At 39.1% G+C, this 22,708-nt stretch overlaps 1 protein-coding gene across 1 annotated transcript in view; it reads left to right on the top strand.

Moving 5' to 3' along the window:
• The window catches only part of LOC120528095 (C-type lectin domain family 10 member A-like), a 63,450-nt gene that overhangs the window by 4,599 nt on the left and 36,143 nt on the right, over positions 1-22,708 (top strand). Inside the window, exon 2 of the mRNA XM_039752118.1 lies at positions 3,746-3,828. Within this exon, the coding sequence (XP_039608052.1) occupies positions 3,747-3,828 (82 nt within the window). The 5' untranslated portion in view covers position 3,746. The remainder of the gene's footprint in view (positions 1-3,745; positions 3,829-22,708) is intronic.

The following is a 22,708-nucleotide window of genomic DNA, read 5'->3' as shown; positions in this document are numbered from 1 at the left end:
ATTATACAATAAAATCAAATCCCTTCTTATCCGCGGGAGAACTTATCCGCAAGTATATATGTTACACAATTAAATATTAAAAAACATAACCAACAAATCCTGCTTCATGTTTTGTTCACAATGAGAGCTGTTAGAGCTCAGGTTAGTTCGTAGCTGTGTGATCCCCACAAGTCAACTCTGCAGCCGTTACCTTAAGAGAAGGAGTTTTTATTTAGACTGAAAATATGTATTGATCAGGCTTTTTAATAGCAAATGATGGACTAAATAAAACTTCTAAATAAGAATTGTATAGGGTTATTTAATTGTAAATTATCATAGGATGCATCATTAATGAATTATAAAATAATTCCCAGATGTGTGGAAATATCGCATTATCAGTTTGCATGGAGTGTTGCCTAGCTTTATATATCATATAATAATATACACTAATGAAGGTTATAGTGTAGGCTACAGTAGGTAACATAAAATTAATTAAACAATAACATACCATGTCTTTGTTGGAGGAAGTGTAAGTGAGGTGTAAGGGAATCTTTTTCTCTCCACCCTGGCCATCGGACCTTACTCTTATTCTATGTTAATTAATGTTGACTTATGTTTATCTTTTATTGTGTCTTCTATTTCTCTATTCATTTTGTAAAGCACTTTGAGCTACATTTTTTTGTATGAATATGTGCTATATAAATAAATGTTGATTGATTGATCTGTTAGGACATGAATAGATCCTGCACTGTGCTGTTTCAGATCTGATATTCCCCCATGGGCAAATGAAAAAGCTTGATGGCAAGTGTTTTTTTTTGCCAGGGATGAGGCTGACCCACGGACATTTGATTGCCTTTTAATTCTCTCTGACTCTGACTCTTATGTCACAGGCAGGCTTGCACTGGTAAAGATACATCACTGTATGTGGCATCTTGTTCTGGAGTTCTATTATACTGTGCTTTATTTACAGCCAATATTTGAAAGTAGTATAATGGCAATGATAACGCTAATTTACAACTTCACCCAGTACTTGTGCGTCTGCAACATTAACACAACACACGAAAATAAAACTATTTCACTCTGCTTGTATAACTGGTTTGATCTAAATTGATCTTGTTGTTCTCTGCACTTTGAAGAGCCAGAAAATATATATGAAAAGATGTATATGAAATTATGGAATAAATCGGGTCATTTACTAATACAATATGCAAAACTGTATCTTATGTTTCAATACCGGATAATCCTGTATTATAAGGGACAACTGGCAACTCTACTGCTATGTGTGGATGAAAACCATTATCAAGAAAAAACAGGAAACAATCATATGCTATTAACAGGTTTGCATTCATCTGGCACTGCCTTATTAAGTGTGAAGCGCAGTCAAATTGACCGGTTTAAATTAACACAGAATCACAAAAAAATGTAACTTGTTGCTCACATGTGTTAATGATGATTAATCAACAGTTTTCATTTTTTTTTATCCGTTACTTAGTCTATTTAGTTTGTAGCGATGGCTGAGAAAAACATTACATGTCATGTTTTCATGGAGAATGAGATGACAAAATTCTACACAATGCTGAATGTCAACAGACAGTAGCAAACTTTTTATGAAGAAAAATCTCCATTTACTTATGTTGCATAATCCATATGCTAACAACATCTCATATATTTCTATTTTTGACAAAATATTATTAAACAAACCACTTCTATAAAATACGGTGGCACAGTGGTAGCGCTCCTGCCCCATAGGAAGGAGACCAGGGTTCACGACAAAGGTCTACCTTGAATGGAGTGGACATGTTGTCTCCATGTCTACATGGGTTTCCTCAGGGTGCTCCGGTCTTCTTCCACAGTTCAAAGACATCCAGGTTAGGTGGATTGGTGGTACTAAATTGGCCCCGTGTGTGGTTAGGGTTGTGTGTGTGTATGTGGAGTGGGATAACCTGCAGCACCCCTTGCAACCATGTTTAGGACTAAGTGGGGTAGAAAACAACTAACTGACTTCCATAAAGTGTAGACCCCCATTCATTGGTCAGAAGCCATGTGATAGCTCATTCATAGGCTACCAGTGCTGAGTGTGGTTTGAGAGGGGGATACAATAAGGGATTAGAAGTTAAAGAAAAGGAAATGAAAACATCATATGTGTGGTGCTTCAACAAGCACAAGGTCGATTAAATGGCTGCCATTGACTAAACATAAATTATTGCAGTTGTAGCTTAATGACCAACAAATGTTCAGTCCTGTTTGAATGTGCTTCACTGTGATGCATAAGAGGATTTTCCAGAAGTGGTTTATTTAACAATATTTTCACCAGAATGCATGTGCTTGGGACAATGTGTTGCATATCTGACATAAGTAATCTGAGATTAGTTTTTATAATGTTTGCTGTTGTTCAATCTGATTCTCCATTGAAGCCCACTGTAACAACAATGTTGTGATCACTAGTCTCCTTGATTAAATTTTCTTTCTTGATTATCACACACTTGATAAGTAAAAGATACAAAAAGTATCACCTTTGGGTAGAGAATTCCTTAAAGTAAAATAATGGTTCTGTGTTGCCTTGACACCAAGAGCCCACCAGAGGGTACTCAGCATTTTGTCCTGGTTATAAAAGTAAAGTTGTCTTTCATAGTTACGATTTATGTTTAAAGCCACCTTGAGCTCTTATGCTTTCTGAGCTCGGAGTGCAGAGGTGAGTTAGTGGCAGGAGAAGCAGAAGGAGCTGGCAGGTTAGATCTGGAGTGTTTACGACAGTTGGAGGTAGGCAAGCGGAAAATCATCCTGTTTGACAGACAGGAGTTAAGGACCCCTTATTTATTTATTTATTCGTTATGTTAATTTGCTACCATAGTTATTTAAATAAATGATCTGTTTTGGGCGTGTACCAAAGTAACATCTTTCTGGACAAAAATGTTTAAATGCCTGTCAGACAGCCTTGGTGTCACAATCCCTTCTAATTCACTTACAGCTGTGTTTGGTGGGCTCCCAGATGGGTTTAAAGTGAAGAAGGACAAACAAACAAACTGTAATTACCTTTACTACGCTATTGGCACGTAGATGTTATATACTATTTGAAATTGGAAAAAAACAAATTCTCACTCTCTTAGAGGATCTGTACAAAACTTTCTAAAAACCTGGAAGGATCTAATCCATAATATTTTAGAATAGGCACTTATACTGGGGAAAAAGACTGCTTTTCCTCTATACCACTCAAAATTTTTTTTTACTTTGGCTGTATGCCTCTCTTTCTCATGGATGGTGTTTGAATTAAATTTCATTTTGTTACATTTGACTTGATTGTATGTAAAGTTACTTGTTTTAAATAAATTCAATAAATAAAAAATAAATGATCTGCTTTTGTCAACCTTTGTCTCTTGTGATTATTCTGGACTTAAGACCAACTACAGGACTCCCCTATGACATATTTTCAGCAAATATTACAGTCCAGAGTAGCACCAAGTCAGGGTCTTTTCTGGTGAAATCTTTACTTTGAATTCTAATCATGTGTGTCATGTTAAGTGGTTTGTAATTCTGTAATCTGTGAAGGTGAATTACCAGGATGTAAATGTTTCCTAAATATCATGCAACACTTTCTATTGCTGTTGGTAATGCACAGTTGGTTACAACCTCTGCCAGCTATTCAGCATATTTTTTTAAAGTTGTTCCTCTTCCTGCCTATGATGTTTTAAACTTCCATCTGTGTGTGGACAGTGAACCTCAAAGCTGTCGTTCAGACTCTCCTCACCCATTGTACTGTTTTCTGCAGGATGGCTGAACAGGTCCTTTATGCTTCTGTGGTCTTCTCTCAAGGGAACCAACAGCCAGAACTGGACAGCAAGAAGCCAAAAGGTTAGAGAATTTAAACAAAAATTCAGTCTGTTATTTCACAATTTCTGAAAGTTGTGTGTTTATGAAGGCTGTGCTTATTATGTCTTTTAATTAGGGGTGCTAATTGATGGTAAGAAGGGTACATTTCTTTTTTTGTTATTTTTTAACATTTTCTGTTAGAAATTAAATATAATAAGAAGGATGAATTTAAATATTTCATTCATTGCAGATTGTAGTCTCTTGCCTTTTTTCATTTTTGGATTAATTACAGTTTGCTGATTTGCTTGTTTGTTGTATTTGTTTCTTTCGTACATTTTCTCACAGATGCACTTAATTTTGTGAGACATTGTCAAGCACTTATCTATATGTTGTCAAACTCTCATCTTACTGTGGAGTGGTCAAGACACTGTGTAACTCTAAGCAGATCACTACCTGTACTCCAAATACAAAATCTATCTTGTGAAAGGAATTAATGTAGGAAAAGTACCTATGACCAGTAGTGGCCACTACCAGGTGAATAAGGAGTCTTATGAAGCCTTAGACAAAAATATTCAATTCAGTTTATTTTTGTATAGCGCTCTTTGCTGAGTGCAGGCTTAGAGTGCTGTGATAAGTTCTTATCCATCCATCCATTGTCTAACCCGCTGAATCCGAACACAGGGGTCTGCTGGAGCCAATCCCAGCCAACACAGGGCACAAGGCAGGAACCAATCCTGGGCAGGGTGCCAACCCACCGCAGGACACATACAAACACACACTAGGGCCAATTTAAAATCGCCAATGCACCTAACCTGCATGTCTTTGGATTGTGAGAGGAAACCGGAGCACCCGGAGGAAACCCACACAGACACAGGGAGAACATGCAAACTCCACGCAGGGAGGACCCGGGAAGCAAACCCGGGTCTCCTAACTGCAAGGCAGCAGCGCTACCACTGCACCACCGTGCCGCTGATAAGTTCGTAGATAAATACAATTAATTTTTACATAATGAGTACATAAAGGCATAAAATAGTTAGAAACTGATTAGCATAAATGGAGTCCATTACTCGTTGGACTATAGCCTGTTGACACTGGAGGAGAGGAAAACAAAAATCTCCAATCAACGAAAAACAATGCTGGGTAGCAGAGAATTTCTGTTTAAGCATGAAGAATCCTTAAGTTGCTTGGTATCAGTGAAGAGCCCCTTAACTATATGATTGGGCTTCTCCAGGACTTTAATACACCATCTAGGAGCCTGGATGTGGTTCATGGTTGTCCATATCGTTAAGCTGGAGCTTGGCACCAGTGATGGCAATTTGTCAAATGCTCAACTGGTGAAGGAATCAGAGAATATGGTGTAACAGAAGGAGAATTAAGAGCAATGGTGCTGTACTGTGGTTATTTGATCAGTCAACTCCATAATGTAGACAGGTACCACTAGGGGATAATTTCCCTTTAATGAATTCCTTCCTTGTTTCTAATTCCTTTCATTTGGGAACTAGGCATTATAACAGAACACAACTCAAACAAAAGAAAATAACAGCAAGTGCAGCACCTGCTTCATCAACAATCCATGAAACTTGTCATTAAGCCCCTACCTTAGCAAGAGAGCTTTACAAGTAGACAGACTAAAATGGTTATTTGTTTTGGATAAAACTAAAACCAAAATAATAAGATTAAGTACAGGTGCCATTCTGAAAAATGGCTTAACTGATCCTCGTACAGAGACATCGATTTTTTCCAGTTTAAGATATATTGAACATTGTTTTCCAGCTATTGGAGATTTTAAAACATGTGACCTAGTGATACAGGCACTTGATGAATGGGAGATGTTTTAACTTTTTCAAATGACAGATTTTAAATATATGGCTGAAAACAGAAAAGCCATGTCATGTAAGAAAGATACTGGGAAAGCAGAAAGGCAAAGCAGACTTTAGAGTATTTTGCATGTCAATGGTGATCTGATAGCTCAATAAAATAGCAGGCTAGTATAAGCACCGATGGAACATGGTTACTTTAAGACTATATTCATGAGTTTAGAAGACGTTCTTCTTCTTCCTCTTTGTCTTTATCTTTTCTCACTTCTATTTGGGTTCATTGTGTTTGATTAACCTTCTAGGCTCAGCTTAGTCTGCACCTCCTCACAAGTCAAGCTCTTTTCCTTCAGATTTTCTTTTACTTTATCCATTCACCTCTGCTTTGTCCTCCCTCATTTTCTCTACCTCTGTACTTCCATTCCCATCACTCTTTTGCCTAAATATTCATTATCTCTCCTCATCACATTTCCATACCATCTCAACTTACTTTCTTAGATATCCTTCACACTTTTATTGTACCCCTGATTACTTTAATTTCTTTTTCTGTCTTTCTTTGTAAATACACACATTCATCTTCATCTTATCATTCTCATTTCTACCACATCTAGCTTTTTCTCCTGTGCTCCCTTTACTGCTGAGGCCTCAGCTTTATACATCATTGCTGTTCTTACCTCTGTCTTAAATACCTTAATTTTAACCTTCACCTTAATTCTTTGATCACACAATACTCCTGATACATTCTTCCAATTGTTCCATCCACACTGTACTCAATGGATCATCTCTGCACCTAATCTTCCATTTTGGGCTACCACTATTCCTAGATCCCTTTTGTGGGCCCACCACCTACAGGAGGAGTAGGGGCAAAATGTAATGTGACCTGGGCGGCAGTCGAAGGCAAAGGTCTTGGTGGACTGGAACCGAGACACACAGACTGACTCTTGGGACATGGAATGTTACCTCTATTTGGGGGAAGGATCAGGAGTTGGTGGGTGAGGCAGAGAGTTCCAACTAGATACAGTTGAGCTAATGTCCACCCACTCACTTGGTTCTGGAACCAAACAACTCAAAAGAGGCTGACTCTCCTTTACCCTGGAGTTGCCCAGGGGGAAAAGGTGTCAGGCAGGAATGGGCTTCTTACTGAGTCCCTGCCTGGTCAATGAGGGTTGCCTATGTGTGGCTGAAGGGAGCGGACTGGAGGACTCTGACTGCCTTATGTGCCTATGCACCATATGTCAGATTGGAGCATCAGGCCTTCTTGGAGTCACTGGAGGGGATCCTGGAAAGGGTCAGAGCAGTGGACTCCGTAGATTTGTGGCTGTATGTTCTGGACACTCAGGTAAAGAGAAGGGCAGAGCTGTCAACTGATTACCATCTAGTGGTGAATTAAGTCAGATGGTGGGGGACGCACCTGGACAGACCTGGAAAGCCCAAGTAAGTAGTGAGGATGGACTGGGAGTCTAGAGGAGGCTACTGTCCAGAAGACATTCAACTCCAATCTCCAAAAGAACTGTTTCACATCTAGGGGGAAACTGGAAATATAATGTCCAAATGTGGAAGTGGCTGCAGAGAGCTGCGTCCTGAGGGCCATAGGTGCTTTTCGAGGTGGAAACCCAAGGACACATTGGACACCAGAGGTAATGGTTGCCATTAGGCCAAAAAAGAAGGTCTTCCACGTATGGTTATCATGAGAGATTGCTGAAGCAGCAGAGAGGCACCAATGGGCCTAAAGGGCTGCATCAAAAACCCAGGTGTGGGAGGGTTTTCAGAGAGACCATGGAAAGCTCCTATTGACTGAGCTCAAAGAGGTTCTGAAAGACTATTCAGGCAACTCAGAAAGGGAAGGCAGGGATTTAACCATGCTGTTCGCAGCAAAGGTGGAATAATGCTAAGCTGGACTGAAGATGTTGTCTAGGCAGTGGAAGAAACGCTTTGAGGAGATCCTGAACCTGATGGACAAGCCCTCTGTGGAGGCAGCAGAGCCAGAATGGGGGATCAATGACCAATTGCCTAGGAAAGGCACTGAGGTAGTTAAGCAACTCCTCAGTGGCAAAGCCCTGGAGTGAATGAGATCCACCCAGAAATGCAGAAGGCATTGGACATTGTTGAGCTGTTATGGCTCACATGTCTTTTCAATGTTGCGTGGTCATCAAGAACTGTGCCTCCTGAGTGAGAAAATAAAGAGGCATATGACTGTGTTCCTTGAGGGATGCTGTGGGGTGTGCTGGGAAAGTATGGAAATCTGGGGTCCCTAATAAGGTCTATTAACTTACTGTATGATCACAGTGAGGGCTGTGTCTGCATAAAAAATATATGCACCCTATCCAGTGGGTGTGCTTTGTCTCCAATCCTGTTTGTGATTTTCATGGACAGGATATCAAGGCGCAGCTGGGGAGGGGACGGGTTCCAATTCGGTGGCCTTAGAATAACACCACATGTGGTCCTATTGGCTTCATTTGGCTGTAAACTCCAGCATGCATTGGGATGGTTTGTGACTGAGCATGAAGTGGCAGATATGAGGATCAGTACCTCAAAATCTGAGGCCATGGTCCTCAATAGGTAAAAAGGTGGAATGTCCTCTCCCAGTGGGAGGTGAGTTACTGCCTCAAGTGGAAGAGTTTAAGTACCCTGTTGTCTTGTTTACAAGTGAGGAGTAAAGGAATTGTGAGATTAACAGAGAGATTGGTGTGGGTAGCGCAGTTATGCAGTCACTATACTGATCAGTAGTGGTGAAGGAGGAGCTGAGCCTGAACGCGAAGGTCTCGATTTACCAGGCAATCTACGTCCTTACCCTCACTTATGGTAATGAGCTTTGGATAATGACCAAAAGAATGAGATTGAGGGTGCAAATAGTCGAAATGAGCTTTTTCTGAAGAGTGGCTGGGTTCTCTCTTAGAGAGAGGGTAAGAAGCACAGAAATCTGAGAAAGGCTCAGAGTAGTCCATTGACTCTCCACATCGAAAGGAGCCAATTGAGGTGTTTCGGATGTCTGAGACAGATGCCTCCTGGACGCATCCCTTTGGAGGTTTTACAGGAACAACAAGCTGGAAGGAGACAACAAGGAAGAAGCAGAGATCACTGGAAGGATTTTATCTCTCAGAAGGCTTGGGAACACCTTGGGATCCCACAATATGAGTTAGGAAGTGTTACTGGGGAAAAGGATGTATGGGTCTCACTACTAAGTTTGTTGCCCTTGCGAACCACCTTTGAATAAGCACTGGAAAATGAATGAATGAATTAGTGATCTTGGATATTTAAAATTTTAAAATTTCACTGTTTTCAAAAACTCATTCCTACAGGCTAATCTTGATCATTATTAAACCTCATACAGTATATTCTGTGTTCTTCTCTTTTATCTTTAACCATCTATCTTTCGAAGCCCTTCCTCTCCACTTCCTCTTTTCTAGTGCTATACAACACAGTATCATCAGCAAAAAGCATGCACCAGAGGGATTAGTCATTTATCCCTTGCCACTAGAATTACCAAAGCCTATGAAAAATCTTGTAATCCCGGCCCAATTTAAATCCCTTCACACCTCGCCATCAGCATCTTTTGTCTTGTAAATGTGTCAATAAGCACAAGCAGCAAGCAGCCTGCCATCTCATCCCCCCACCAATGCAGAAAGGGCAGAAAGTTCTCTCATCTCAAGTCTGTTTATCTGTGTGTGAGTTGCCTGAAGTTGTATAGGGTAAATAATATATTGTTATTTGGAATACATGCATTTCATATGTGTTCCATGTCTAGAACAATCTATGTAAACACATTATTAAAACAGAAACGTTTTTCATGTTTTAGTAATAATTGAGAAAATGTAGACCTGAAGTGTAAAATGTGTGAAGCCTGAAGTCCAAATATGAAATAAACACTTTCACCAAAGGTACAAGTATAACAAAACAGAGCTTTAATTCAATAATATAACTGCAGAAAAAGATCGGGTAATATCTAACACAATATGCAGCACAACATCTGCTTCAGACATTGGTCTTCTCATGTCTGGACTACTATAGCTCCTTTCTGGCAGCAGTATCTGCCCATGCTCTCAAGCCACTGAAGATAATCCAAAATGCAGTGGCAGGTCTTATATTCAAGTAGCCATGATTGGTGCATTTCACTCCTCTTTTCAGATCACCACACTTGCCTCCTGTAGAATCACACATTAAATTCAATTCCTTCATGTTTGCCTACAGAGTAGTGAGTCGGTCAGCACCTACAGTATATGTGTTCATAAGTTTCTATGCTCCATCTTGTCCACTCAGATCTGCTAGCCAACAACGTCTAATGATAACACCATTCCTTGATGTATTGGGAGTGAGAGGTGATGACACCATTGGGACGACTGTATAAAGGCGCATAACTGGATTTTTGAGATTGGCTAAATGTAGTGATTATTCTGGGATGGAGTCTCAAACAAAACAAAAAGATGTCCTGTAAAAAGAAGACAATGAAACAGGCCAGGGTCCTCACTAGCCATCTCAGATGAGGCTCACCCAGTGCAGCTTACTCCAAACTAGAGCAGTAGGCTTCAGGCCTATCAGACCCCAAAATGGAGATATTGAATGAAAGTTCAAAAATAAACAAAAATTTTCAAAACATGGCTCAAAAGTTAGAGGAACTGTTGATAAACTATTGTCTTGCAATCAAAGAAAATAAAAATCTGTTTTTAATGAAAATATTTACCATATATACTTGCGTATAAGTTGGGTCTTGAAACCCGAGAAATTGTTCATAAAATCAGACCCCAACTTATATACCCGTTCAAAAATATGACACTTAATTATTTTTCTTTTCTTTACATTTTCTTGCCTCTGCACCAGTTTCTCAAACACATCGAAATTTGTTGTAGCAGCGCAGTTACTAATTTCTTTTGCCACTTCAAAGACTTTTAATTTAAAATCAGCTTCATATTTTCATCTGATCGAATGCACATTAATGGGTAAGAGATGCTCTTACGATAAAGGTGTATAAGGGTGTGAGATAAAATAAAAACACAAATCAGTACAAACGTTGCTTCGGAATAGTTTGGGTATTACTGTGTGGTCATGTAGGCACGATACATAGAAAAAAAGGCAGTGTGCTCCGTGGTTACTCTCTCAGGTGGACGTAAGCATATCATAATCTCTTGGACCAATAGCGTGAGTTTTTCAAATTCAACTTATACGACCGACATTATAAAATACCGGAAATTATAGGGTAAAATTAAGCCCCGACTTATCTGCAGGAGAACGGCAATCAAGTCCCAATACACAGTTCCAGAAAATTTAATACAAGAAAAGAATGGAAGAAATCAAAGACCCAGGAAATATAAATGAAACAAGCAAAAACTCCCTGAAACTCAACGCATCATCACCCTTTTTCCTTTTTTAAAGAGCCAGAGAGAATTCTCGGGAGTGGTGATGTCATTGTAGTAGACCTTTCTGGTAGCTTGAATGAGTTTTGTTGTTCTCCTCCAACCTTTCACATTGCTAGTGTGTTATAGTCCACATAACTGCCTCTCAACAACATTTTTATAAAGCACATTTTCACAAATAAAAGAGGCTCAAAGTACTTTACACTAATAATAAATGCATCAAAGAGGGCAACAAAAGAGGAAGAAAAAGATGTTTTTAATCCGTCACCCATTTTCTGTACTGAAGTGTGTGGAAATCATATGGCAAAAGCTGCAATCAACCCGTCTGACATCACTAATTAGAACATGGTCAAAGTCCCTTAGACTGTACATCTTCGCCATTCTAATATTTAATAAGACAACAATTAAATTTCTTGACATTGTTAGAATACTATATACATATATGTAGTATATACTGATATGTATATACACAAACACACACAACACTGATAAAACAGAGAATTAAAACAACCTGCCTAAAATTGTGTAGGTTCCCATTGTGACATCAAAACTGGTCTGACCCATCAGTTCATGGACTCAAGAAGACCTCTGAAGGATTCCTATGGTACGTTGCACCAAGATGTCAGTGGCTTTAAGCCCTCTAAGTTGCAAGGTGGGGCCTTCACTGATCAGACTTATTTTTCCAGCATATCCCACAGATGCTTGATGGAACTGAGATATGAAACAATTTGAAGGCCAAATTCTTTGCTATAGATAGATAGATAGATAGATAGATAGATAGATAGATAGATAGATAGATAGATAGATAGATAGATAGATAGATAGATAGATTGAGCTCAACCTGGGAGGGACGCAAAAGAGTAGGATGGGGAAGGCAGCTACTTTGGGACACTGCCTCCCCAGGATGCTAGATGGCAGCTTCCCTGTAGAAAAATGGTGCCCTGGATTCCTGCAGGGCATCATAGAATTTGGAGTTCAGCATCGCAGCCCTGCTGGGTATCATGGGCAATGCCAGGGGACGCTATGAGAAGACCTTGTGACTCTTATTTTGTACATAGCCTGGAAGTACTAGAAGGTCACGGGAATGCAAGCCAGAAGTACTTCCAGGCTGAAGAAAAACTTAAGTTACCTATCTGACCCGGAATTGTTGACATGTCATGTGACTGGAAGGACAGAAGTACTTCGGGTGGAGACAATTTAAAGGACTGCTGTGAACCCAGCAGGTGAGCCAGAGTCGGGTGGAGGTGGTCAAAGCTTGCTGGGAGGTGTAGAGGAGAAGAGAAAGGAAAAGAATAGTACATGCGCTCCGTAATTGTTTATTACTTGTGGCAGTGATGTTGAAGAGCACTGTGAAGAAAAGAAAAAGAATAAAATGTGTTCTTGGTGCTTTTAACTCGTGTTGTCAGTGCCTGTGTTGGGTTAGAGGAGCGACGGTGCCCTCTTGTGTTACAATAAATGGATAGATGGAACATAATTTGTCGCTGGTGGGAAATTTGACTTTTACAGAAGCTCTTTAAAGACATGTTTGTAGTGTGGCAGGGTGCAATAACCTGCTGAAGGAGGCCACCACCTTCAGGGAATATCATTTCCAATGTCTGCAACAATGTTTAGGTGGTACGTGTCAAAGTAACTTCCAAATGAATACCAGGACCCAAGGTTCCCAGCACCAGCTTGCTTTCTTCCCATAGTGCATCCTGCTGTCATATCTTACCTGGGTAAACAATGCACACTCACCCAACCATTCATGCAAACTAAAAGAAAATGGGATTCTTCAAATCTGGCCACCATCTTCAATTGTACAATGGTCTATTTCTGATACACATTGCCCATTGTAGTCGCTTTTGATGGTGGACTGGGGTCAGAATGTGGACTTTTCTCTCATGGCTAACATTAACATTAGAATTACCAGAGCCAACGAAAAACTCGTAATTCCAGCCCACTTTAAATCCCTTCGCACCTCTCCGTCAGCCTCTTTAGTCTTCTAAATGTGTCGATAAGCCCAAGCAGCAAGCAGCCTTATACCATCCCCGAATCCCCCACCGCCTCACAATGGCCAACAAGTTCTCCCAGTTCCTGCCTTGGTTGATTATCTGGGAGTGAGGTACTCAGAATTGTAAGGGGAAATAACTTGATGTGCGTTTTGTGTCTAAACAATGCATTTGTTTAGAAATGCATTTACAGTGTCGCACTAATGCAATATTATTTGAAAGCGAACAGCGTCAGATCAGCTGTAAATGTATGGCATTTCTAAAAGTTAGCTTTTTCAGTTTTATCATCTCAGTCTCGTTCACACTCTCCCTCGCCCCTTCTGATCTGACTCGCACCAGTATAAATTCACACCCGATCTGCGCTGTTCAATTTCAAATAATATTGCATTAGTGCAACACTGTTTTCTGATTGGTACTATTCAGGTCATAAAAGGATTTTCTTCAAAATGTCACATATATTCGTCTCTTTCTTTTTCCCTGGTGCTGCGTTGACATCGTGTACCAGAAGGCATGAGCTTATTCAGTGCATCAGGAGCACACAGGTGGCTAGTTGCTGTGTGATATAACACGCTTGACTTGGCGATCCGCGCATGTACTGTACAAGGCATGCACGGTAAGCACTGAGAAAAGAAGTGTGTTCTTTGCTCAACTTGTAGAGGAGCTTCGTTGTCGCTTCTTACAAGAAAAGGCGATGGATAAAGCAAAGAGGATGCAACATCGACAACTTCTGTTCCAAGACGACCGCTTCCTCAGCAAAGCAAACTCCGTCAGTGTCAGGCGCCTCTTCAGTGTAATAGGAACCACAGCACAGAGAGAAGTGTGTACATTGCAACAGGTACACACGCCCTAAACATAGAAAGGACGGACCTTGGGTGTATGTGAACTGTTAACATTGGAATCTGATGATTGCATATAGTGTGGAACTGACCTCTCTACTGTTCTTTCCTCTGCATGTCCTGGAATACAAAAGAAACAGTACTGTACACCAAAATGTGGACACTGGCAAGATCATAAAAAAACCCGATCACTGATTAGAAGCACAAGAAGGCAGGTGAATGAATATGAATATTATGAATAATGTTGCATCAGTGCCACAATGTTTTCCGAAATGTAATATACAGGTCATGAAATGGGTTATTTGACATCATGGACCATAAGGTGCGTACTAATTCAGCGTAAGCAGGAACACTCAATAAAAGTGAATAAAAAATCAAGTGATGGTCAGAAGAAGGCAGATTCACCAGTGTTTGTGTGTCAGCTCTTACCCTCCAGATCAGAGAATTTCCAGTTCCATTGTCTCAAAACACCACTCACATCTCCAGTTTTTCCCAGTTTTAGATAAAAATAACCATGTCAGATCTGTGGTGGGGCGTGGGGCATTATATCGTGATCGTGACTGAGAAAATAAGAGTGAAAAAACAGCTAACTTTACAAGTCCTATAAATTTACACGGCTGTTACAGACACAAATGAAATGTATGTTTTAATTGTATGATAGTAACAATAAGAGCAGCTCACTACTCAAAATGGTAAATTTACAGGAGCTGGCTTCAAACTCACAACCTTTGGATTAGAAGTCGACAGCTCTATACGCTGTTGTATTGTAGTAGCCCTTTTATGGAAGTGTTTATTTGATATTTGGCCATCAGCCTTTACATATTATATATTTCATGTGTACATTTTGTCATTTATTATTAAAACATGAAAAATGTTTCTGTTTTAACAATTTGTTTACATAGATTGTTTAGACACAAACGCACATCAAGTTATTTTCATTTCTAATTCTGAGCATCTCACTCCCAGATAATCAATCAAGGCAGGAACTGGGAGAACTTCTTGGCCGTTCTGAGGCGATGGGGGAATGTATTAGGCTGCTTGCTGCTTTGGGCTTATCGACAGATTTAGAAGACAAAGAGGCTGACGGAGAGGTGCGAAGGGAATTAAGGTGGGCGGAATTACGAGTTTTTCGTTTGCTCTGGTAATTCTAGTGTTAAAGCTTTTCAGCAATTTGTGCTACAGTAGCTTTTCTATGGGATAAGACCAGACAGGCTAGCCACACACATTATTGGGTTTTAGCATGTTGTCGGTTTACTAGCTATCCTTCCTTGGACCACTTTTGGTAGGTACTAACCACTGTATACCGGGAACACCCCAATAGACCTGACATTTTGGAGATGCTCTGACTAAGTTGTGTAGCCATCACAATTTGGCCCTTGTGAAAGTCGCTCAGATCCTTACATTTGTCCATATTTCCTGCTTCCAACAAATCACCTTTAAGAGCTGACCATTCATTTCCTACCTAATATATCCCACCCCTTTGACAGATGCCACTGTACCGAGATAATCAATGTGATTCACTTTGCCTGTCAGTGGTTACAATGTTGTAGTTGATTGGTTTACAATGAGCTCACTGAAGTACAGTATCTGTTTTTTTTTATTTTTATTATTTTAATTTTACGTTATTTTTTTATTTTGAATTGTACATTTTGAAGTTGGTTGCCATTTTTGTAATTTTGTAAGAAAAAAGTGTTGTGAGATTTCTCTCTTAGGATAGTAACAGCTATGGATATTTTTTCACTTGCCCTTTCAGAGTTTTCTTTTTGGATCCTCCTTTTTGTATCATTCATTTTGTTATCTTCATTTTTAAACGTCTGTGCAGATAACATCTTTTGTTTCATTGATTGTAGTATTTAGCTTTTTAATTTTGTATTTTAATTTTTCTAACCACTTGATTAGCTGGCTGTTTGTGAAGAACTAATAAAGTGGCTACTGATTGTATAACTTCATTATGAGCCGGACAGAGAAAAATTAGAAAATAATGGAGACCTTGAACTTTACACCAGCCTGCTCATGACCGTGATGTGAAGGTGGAGAAACAAAATACTTAAAGAGTTGATTAGAAGAAGAATAAGCAGACAGAAACAGTTTTAGAGAGAAACACACAAAGGTTTGAAAAACCCAATGTGGGAGTTGTGTGGGTTCTGATGAAGAGGTGAAGTGAGCTTCTGGACAGAAGCAAAGATGATTGTGTGTTTGAATCAATGCAGTGACAAATGACCATAACAGAAGGGACAATCTCAGAAGCTTTTTTGACAGACAAAGTTGAGAAGCAGTAATTTGATATTACTATTTATAAATAGGAATGGAAGTAATTGGGGCTGAGTGGAAAACGTTACGTTAAGATCAAACATGACACCATTTGTTGAACTATTTGAATATTAGTCTTTTCATGATATGAATCGTTAGACTGTGTTGAGAAATAGGGACTGTTTAATAAAAGTAAACTGCAGGCATTTGAGAAATAATTGTGTGTTTGAATAATTTAATAAATATTTGTTTCATAATTGGGTGGTGCATTGGAGCAGAATTTTGTGTTGCTGCCACATTAACTCCAGACATCTGAATTTGAATGCAGGCTCAGCCTTTGTCTGTGTGCCCTGCGTGTGTGTGTCTTCACTTTTTTTGGGTATTCTGGTTTTCTCGCACACATCTCAAAATTATGAGTGTTAAGCTAATTGGTGAATAAATCTGGCACAGTAAGAGTGGGCATGGAGTGTGCCTCGTGGTAGACTGGTGCCCGATACAGAGTTGGTTCTTGTTTGTATCTGATGTTGCTGTGATAAGATCCAGTACTCTGACCCCAAACTGAATTAAATAGTATTGATGAAGAATGGCTGGAATTTACATTATGTGGCACTTCACCCATTTGCAAGCTGAGAACACTGTATGCCTTATAGCATTAAAACATTGTGCAATATGTATGTAGAAACCTTTTTACTGTAAGATATCAAACGGTTTTGAGCTGGAACCTGGAAGGGATGTTGCATGGTTGTGGTTTTACAATTGGCCAAAGATTAGTTCCTGTGTACAATAATATATCAGATGCAAGTTTCTGACATTTGTGAATAATTCTTGCATTATAGTCTTTACAGTATGGATGTCAAAAAATATAAAAATCAAGTATTGTGTTAACACTAGTGAGAAAATGCCTTTACCACAGCAACACCATTTATTTACGATACAATACTACTTGTTTTTGTATAGCACTCTACACACAGGCACAGAATGTTGTACAGAAAATTTAAGTATAGATTTCACAAATTACTAAACACCGAATTAGTACCTATAAAGATACAGGTTTGTTTAGACACACAGAAAACAAAGTATAAACTGATTAACACAAGTGGAAACCAACAATATCTGTCCTTTAATTACATAATTGATGAACTATGGCCAGGTGACAATGGAGGAGATTTGAATTGTAAAAGACAAAGACAACTTTAGCCTTGGAGTCCTCAACCATCTAGCTGTCTACCCCCTCCTGAGCCATCTACAGGAGAGGCACTTCAAGCTGATGAGAGAATCTTTCCAGTCTGACAATTCAGATGTTCGTTTATCTCAAATGACTTTTCCATCTGAGTGCCACGTTCAGATAATGAGAAGAGAAACAGAATAGAGGAGAGTTAGTCTTCTTCTTCTTCTTTTTCTTCTTTCAGCTGCTCCCGTTAGGGTCACCACAGTGTATCTTCTTCCATATCTTCCTGTCCTCTAAATCTTGCTCTGTTACACCCACCACCTGCATGTCCTCTCTCACCACATCCATAAACCTTCTCTTAGGCCGTCCTCTTTTCCTCTTACCTGGCAGCTCTATCCTTAGCACCCTTTTGCTAATATACCCTGATCTCTCCTCTGCACATGTCCAAACCAATGCAATCTCACCTCTCTGACTTTGTCTCCCAACCATCCAACCTGAGTTGACCCTCTAATGTCCTCAGTTCTAATCCTATCCATCCTCGTCACGCCCAGTGAAAAACCTAGCATCTTTAACTCTGCTACCTCCAGCTCTGTCTCCTGCTTTCTGGTCAGTGCCACCGTCTCCAACCCATATAACATAGCTGGTCTCACTATCGTCCTGTAAACCTTCCCTTTCACTCTTGCTGATACCCGTCTGCCAAAAATCACTCCTGACACTCTTCTCCACACATTCCACCCTGTCTGCATCTCTTCTTCAAGCTCTCTTCCACAATCCCCATTACTCTGTACTGCTGATCCCAAGTATTAACGGTTTAAAAATATTGAGATACTTACATTTCTGTTCAAATGACTTAACCAACAAAAATGCAGTATGGACAGCTGATCAACTGCTATAGTCAAGGTATGCTAGACTAAAGTTGTGAGTCTTCACCTTGAGATTGAAGAGGTATCTCTTATGTTAGCAGGTAGATCATTCTACAGCTTGGAGCCCTGCATTTCCCCAGTGCAGAGCAACTTTTTAAAATATGCGTCAAGGGTTTATAAATGTACTCACAAACTTCCTTAAGAACTCAAGGGTAAATATTATCTGGTCCTGGTGATGTTGTTTGAATTCAGCTTATTTATTCTAAGCAGCACTTCTCCCTCTACAATTTCCAAATCACTCAGTAGTCCGTTTTACAGCTAGGAGGTTATGTGAAGACCTCAGAAAAATGCAAGTTTAGAGCATCTGCTATTTTACTATCTGTATTTTTTAATTCTTCTTTACTATTCCTGATGCACTTCACTTCCTCCTTGATTATTCTTCTATTAATAAAATACTGAAAGGACCTTTTTGGGTCATCTTTCAACTTATCTACTACATTCCTCTCTATCTGCCTTTTAGCTTCCCTACTTTCCTTCTTAATGGTTGCTCTAATGCTCTCATATGCCATTGGAGTAATTAGTTTTATATGCCTCTAACTGCTGTATTTTCCTTTGCAGATTCTTTTTCAACTCTTTAGTTACCCACTGTAGTTTCTTTTTTTCTACTAATTTTAAATTTTGGAATGTGCCTGCACTGCATTATATATAAAACATTTTAAACCCTGATCCACTACTTCGCAGCTGTCTCCACACTTAATAGCTTATCCTGGTCTATCCTCCTCAGACTTTGCTGCATTTGCTCAAAATTTGCCCTACAAATGTTAAACTAAACAGTTTTGGTCTTTGCATCAGTGCTCTTCCAAAATGTTGAGAATTGTATGGTCACTTCACCTTAGTGGTTCAATCACCTCTAAACACAAAGTTCTTTCCTGATTATTACATAATACTAATTCTAGAAAAGCTTTTCCTCATGCTGGTGACTTTAACATATTGTGTTAAAAAACAGTCACGGATAACTGAAAATATCCTGCTCTTGTGCTCCGCTATTTGCATGGTTATCCCAGGTAATGTTCAGGTAGTTGAAGTCCCCCATGAATATAATATCCCAGTGCAAACCTGCCTTTTTAGTATTATTAAAATTAAAATATATAAAGTATATAAAATTATTGTCTGTATTGGGCAGTCTTTAACACTCTTCTAAAATAAGAACTCTTTCCTTAATGTTTTCCAGGTGAATCTGTATGCCCTCACTAAGATGGGCCTCATCATCTAACAAAAGAATATACATTCTGTTTGACATAAACATCAACTCCACTTTCTTTTTCTTTTCTGTCCACCCTTCCTAAAAATGTGTATTCCTTCATGCTATACCCATTCCAATCTTTGTTACTGTGCCAATTTTCTGTTATTGCTCTAATATCATAATTATGCTGAGCTACATACACCACCATCTCACTTGTTTTATTCTAGTACTTCTAGCACGAAAGCAAGCTTTTTTTTCACCTTTGCACTAAAACATTTGAGTTAGAATTAACATTACTATGCTTATTTATTTGGACACCATTGTTCATCCCTTCTTGTACAATTCTAAAGCTGGCCTGTCATCAACTCCTTCATCCCAATTTTCAAGTTTAACATTAGAATCCCTGAAGCCCAAGAAAAAACTCATATTCCTGGCCCACCTTATTTTCCTTCACACCTCTCCACCAGCGTCTTTTGTTTGGTAAATGTGTCAGTCAGCACAAGCAGCAAGCAACGTCGAATCTCAACTCCGGCAAAATGTTCACCCAGCTCAAGGTTCCTTATCTGCATGTGTGGTGCCTGGAGTTGTATTGGGTAAATAATACAGTATATCATTATTTGGAATACATGCATTTCATGTGTGTTCCGTGTCTACAATGATCTGTGTAAGTGTAGGATGACAGGAAATGCGAGGCAACAAATGCTGAACACTTACGTAAAGCAGAAACTTTTTCCATGTTATACCAATAATGACATGAAGTGCATAATGTGTGAAGACTTTAGTCCTAATATCAAATAAACTTGCACTTTTATTCAAGAATCTAACCAAGGAAAAAAAAAAAAAGCATTTGATTTACATGTGGCTTTCAATGAGTTACAAACCCAAGCTCAAATGTCAGTCAACAGAAAGTTAATACATAGTCTTGGATGGTGCAGAGGTAAGAACTGCTGCCTTATAACCAAAAGGTTCTGGGTTTGAGAGTGGGCTCTCCGCATTTTGAGTAGTGAGCTGCTACTGTTATTACTAAAATATAATAAAAACATAAATTGATTTGAGTCTGTAACACCTGGTCTAAATTTTGGCTACTTGTAAAAGTTTCCACTTGTTTTTTTATCATTCAGGTTTATTCTGTTAGTGACATTCACGCGGTACAATATACTTGCCTCTCCCACTCTGAGTTGATGGCATTTATCTCCATTCTTTTCACAAGAGCAGCGATTACCACAATTGCTGCTGTGGCGGACGCCTGCTCAGAACTACTTGTTGTACCAGCAATCGAAGATACAATGTCCTGTGACTGCCATCAGACTATCATGTGGCATTTGTGCTTTGACAACGAAGACACCCATGCAGAAAGTTTGAAAAGCAACAGATGTGCTGCGATTTCTGACATCTGGCAACTTTTTGTTCAGAACTGTGTTTTGAGTTACAACCCAAGGCAAAGACTTTCTGAGTCTGTGGTCATAAAGGTTGTGGAGCAGTTTCTGGACAAAAGCAGAATTGTAACAACAGACAGCTTTTTAACAGCGCTTTCACTGGCTAGTATACTGCTGCACTGTGACACAACTCTGCTTGGCACCATAAGTAAAATGGGACCTCCACCTGCAGCTAAAGTCACTTCAGTATACAAGCAATTCACCACGCTAGTGTTTAGATCTGGCAGTGTCACGCTGACAGTGCATGCACCCAAAAAGAAGAAGCCTTTAAATTCAGTCTGTAACAGCTGGTGTAAAGTTATGCTGCTTGTCAAACATATCACTGAAGGGGTATAAGCAGACACACAAACGCTAATGAATCATGTCTACTTTGTATCTTCTTGTCACTTGAATTCTTGAATAAAAGCACACTTGTTTCATATTATACCTTTGCAAAAGTGTTTATTTTATATTGCAGTATCCACTTGAATGAGATCGAATCTTTCTTTGCCTCTCTTGCGCACACACACACACATTCATACATGAAAAAGACAGTATTTGAAAATGCTATTTCATTTGAACATGAGTTTTCATTTGAACATGTTTTTTTTTTCCCAAGTGGTTACCGGAATATAAAATATTCCATTCAGTGACCCTGAGCTTGAGATGCTGGACCAGATGGCATCTCCTGCAGATGTAGCCCTCATAGAAGAGGGGCTTCTCCAAGCTGTCCTCTGAAAAGTCCAACATCCAACTTGCATTGAACTGACTTCATTATTAAAATAGGCTTTGGATTACTAAAACTGCTTAAAATTTAAATGATTTGACTTAAAAGCTTAAACTAAACAAATAGATTAAATAACTACTTTATTTATTTTATTCTTTCTGGCCCCTTAAGCTCATGTAATTTTCTCCCCCTCAGCTGCCTGTTGTTTGTCCTTCTATATGTTAATTTTACTTTTCTTTGTCTGCTGTCCTAACTTTGTGCTTCTCTTATTCCTTACATAAAAGCTCTCCACTAACACCACTTGTATTCCTTTGTATTAATGAACTTACACTGTCTTCCTATTAATTGCTCTACTTTTCTGACCGCTGAAAACTGTTCAGTCTAGTAAACTTTTACACACTTCTTCCTTCATGCTAAGAAAATTTCTCTAATGAATATCTGACACAAGTTATTTATTTATTTTCTTGTCTGTTTCTACAGTCACTTGTGCCTGATCAGGACTTCCTCACTAGATGCCTGTTTGCTTACAGTCAAGCCCCTCTCTTAGCTGTTTTCAAGTTAGTGACCTACCTATACTTAAAATAAATACTTTCTTTATTATGAATGCGTGTGCCTTCACTTTTTACTGCATTAATGCTTAACTGCACAAGGTCTATATGGTGCTCTATCTAAATATTCTTTATATGCCTTAACTTCTTCCCACTACAGAAATCACTATTACTTTTCACCATTCGGCATTAAGATGACAGTTGTTTACTTAAAGATTTACTAGTTTCAGCTGCCGCTTACAGCCCTACTTTTGAATTCAAATAACAAGTACATGTAACACGTAACTTTTGCAAATGTTTCCCAAACACTCAGCTACTTTTGCTCCTCTGCAGGCAAAAAACAAGAAAAAAACTCATCAGAAAGGAAATAAAAAGTTAAAACTTCTTGCATGACTTCTTAAATGCAAAAAGCTACGTTTTTAGTAGTGAAATTCATCTTTTAACTAACTTTCACATCTCAGTAACATAAAACTCCACTTTCCACTTCCAATCTTAAAGATGATGTCAGCATGTTAGTACAGTATGTCTCATGCTCCAGTCACCACCTGCCACTCAGTCTTCAATCACGATGGGATAATGATGGGAGGACTGTTAACATATTTTTGTCTACAATGAAAAAGACTCGTAGATCCGTCCCAACTTAAAACGCTTCTCACCTCACCATCGGTGTCTTTTGTCCTTTAAATGTGTTGATAAGCAGCAAGCAGTCTGCTATCATATCC

The sequence above is a fragment of the Polypterus senegalus genome, chromosome 4 (genome assembly GCF_016835505.1).
Source record: "Polypterus senegalus isolate Bchr_013 chromosome 4, ASM1683550v1, whole genome shotgun sequence".
In the NCBI taxonomy this organism is placed as follows: Eukaryota; Metazoa; Chordata; class Cladistia; order Polypteriformes; family Polypteridae; genus Polypterus; species Polypterus senegalus.
Note: the sequence above shows the minus strand (reverse complement) of the source record. Positions and strands in the feature narration are given on the sequence as shown.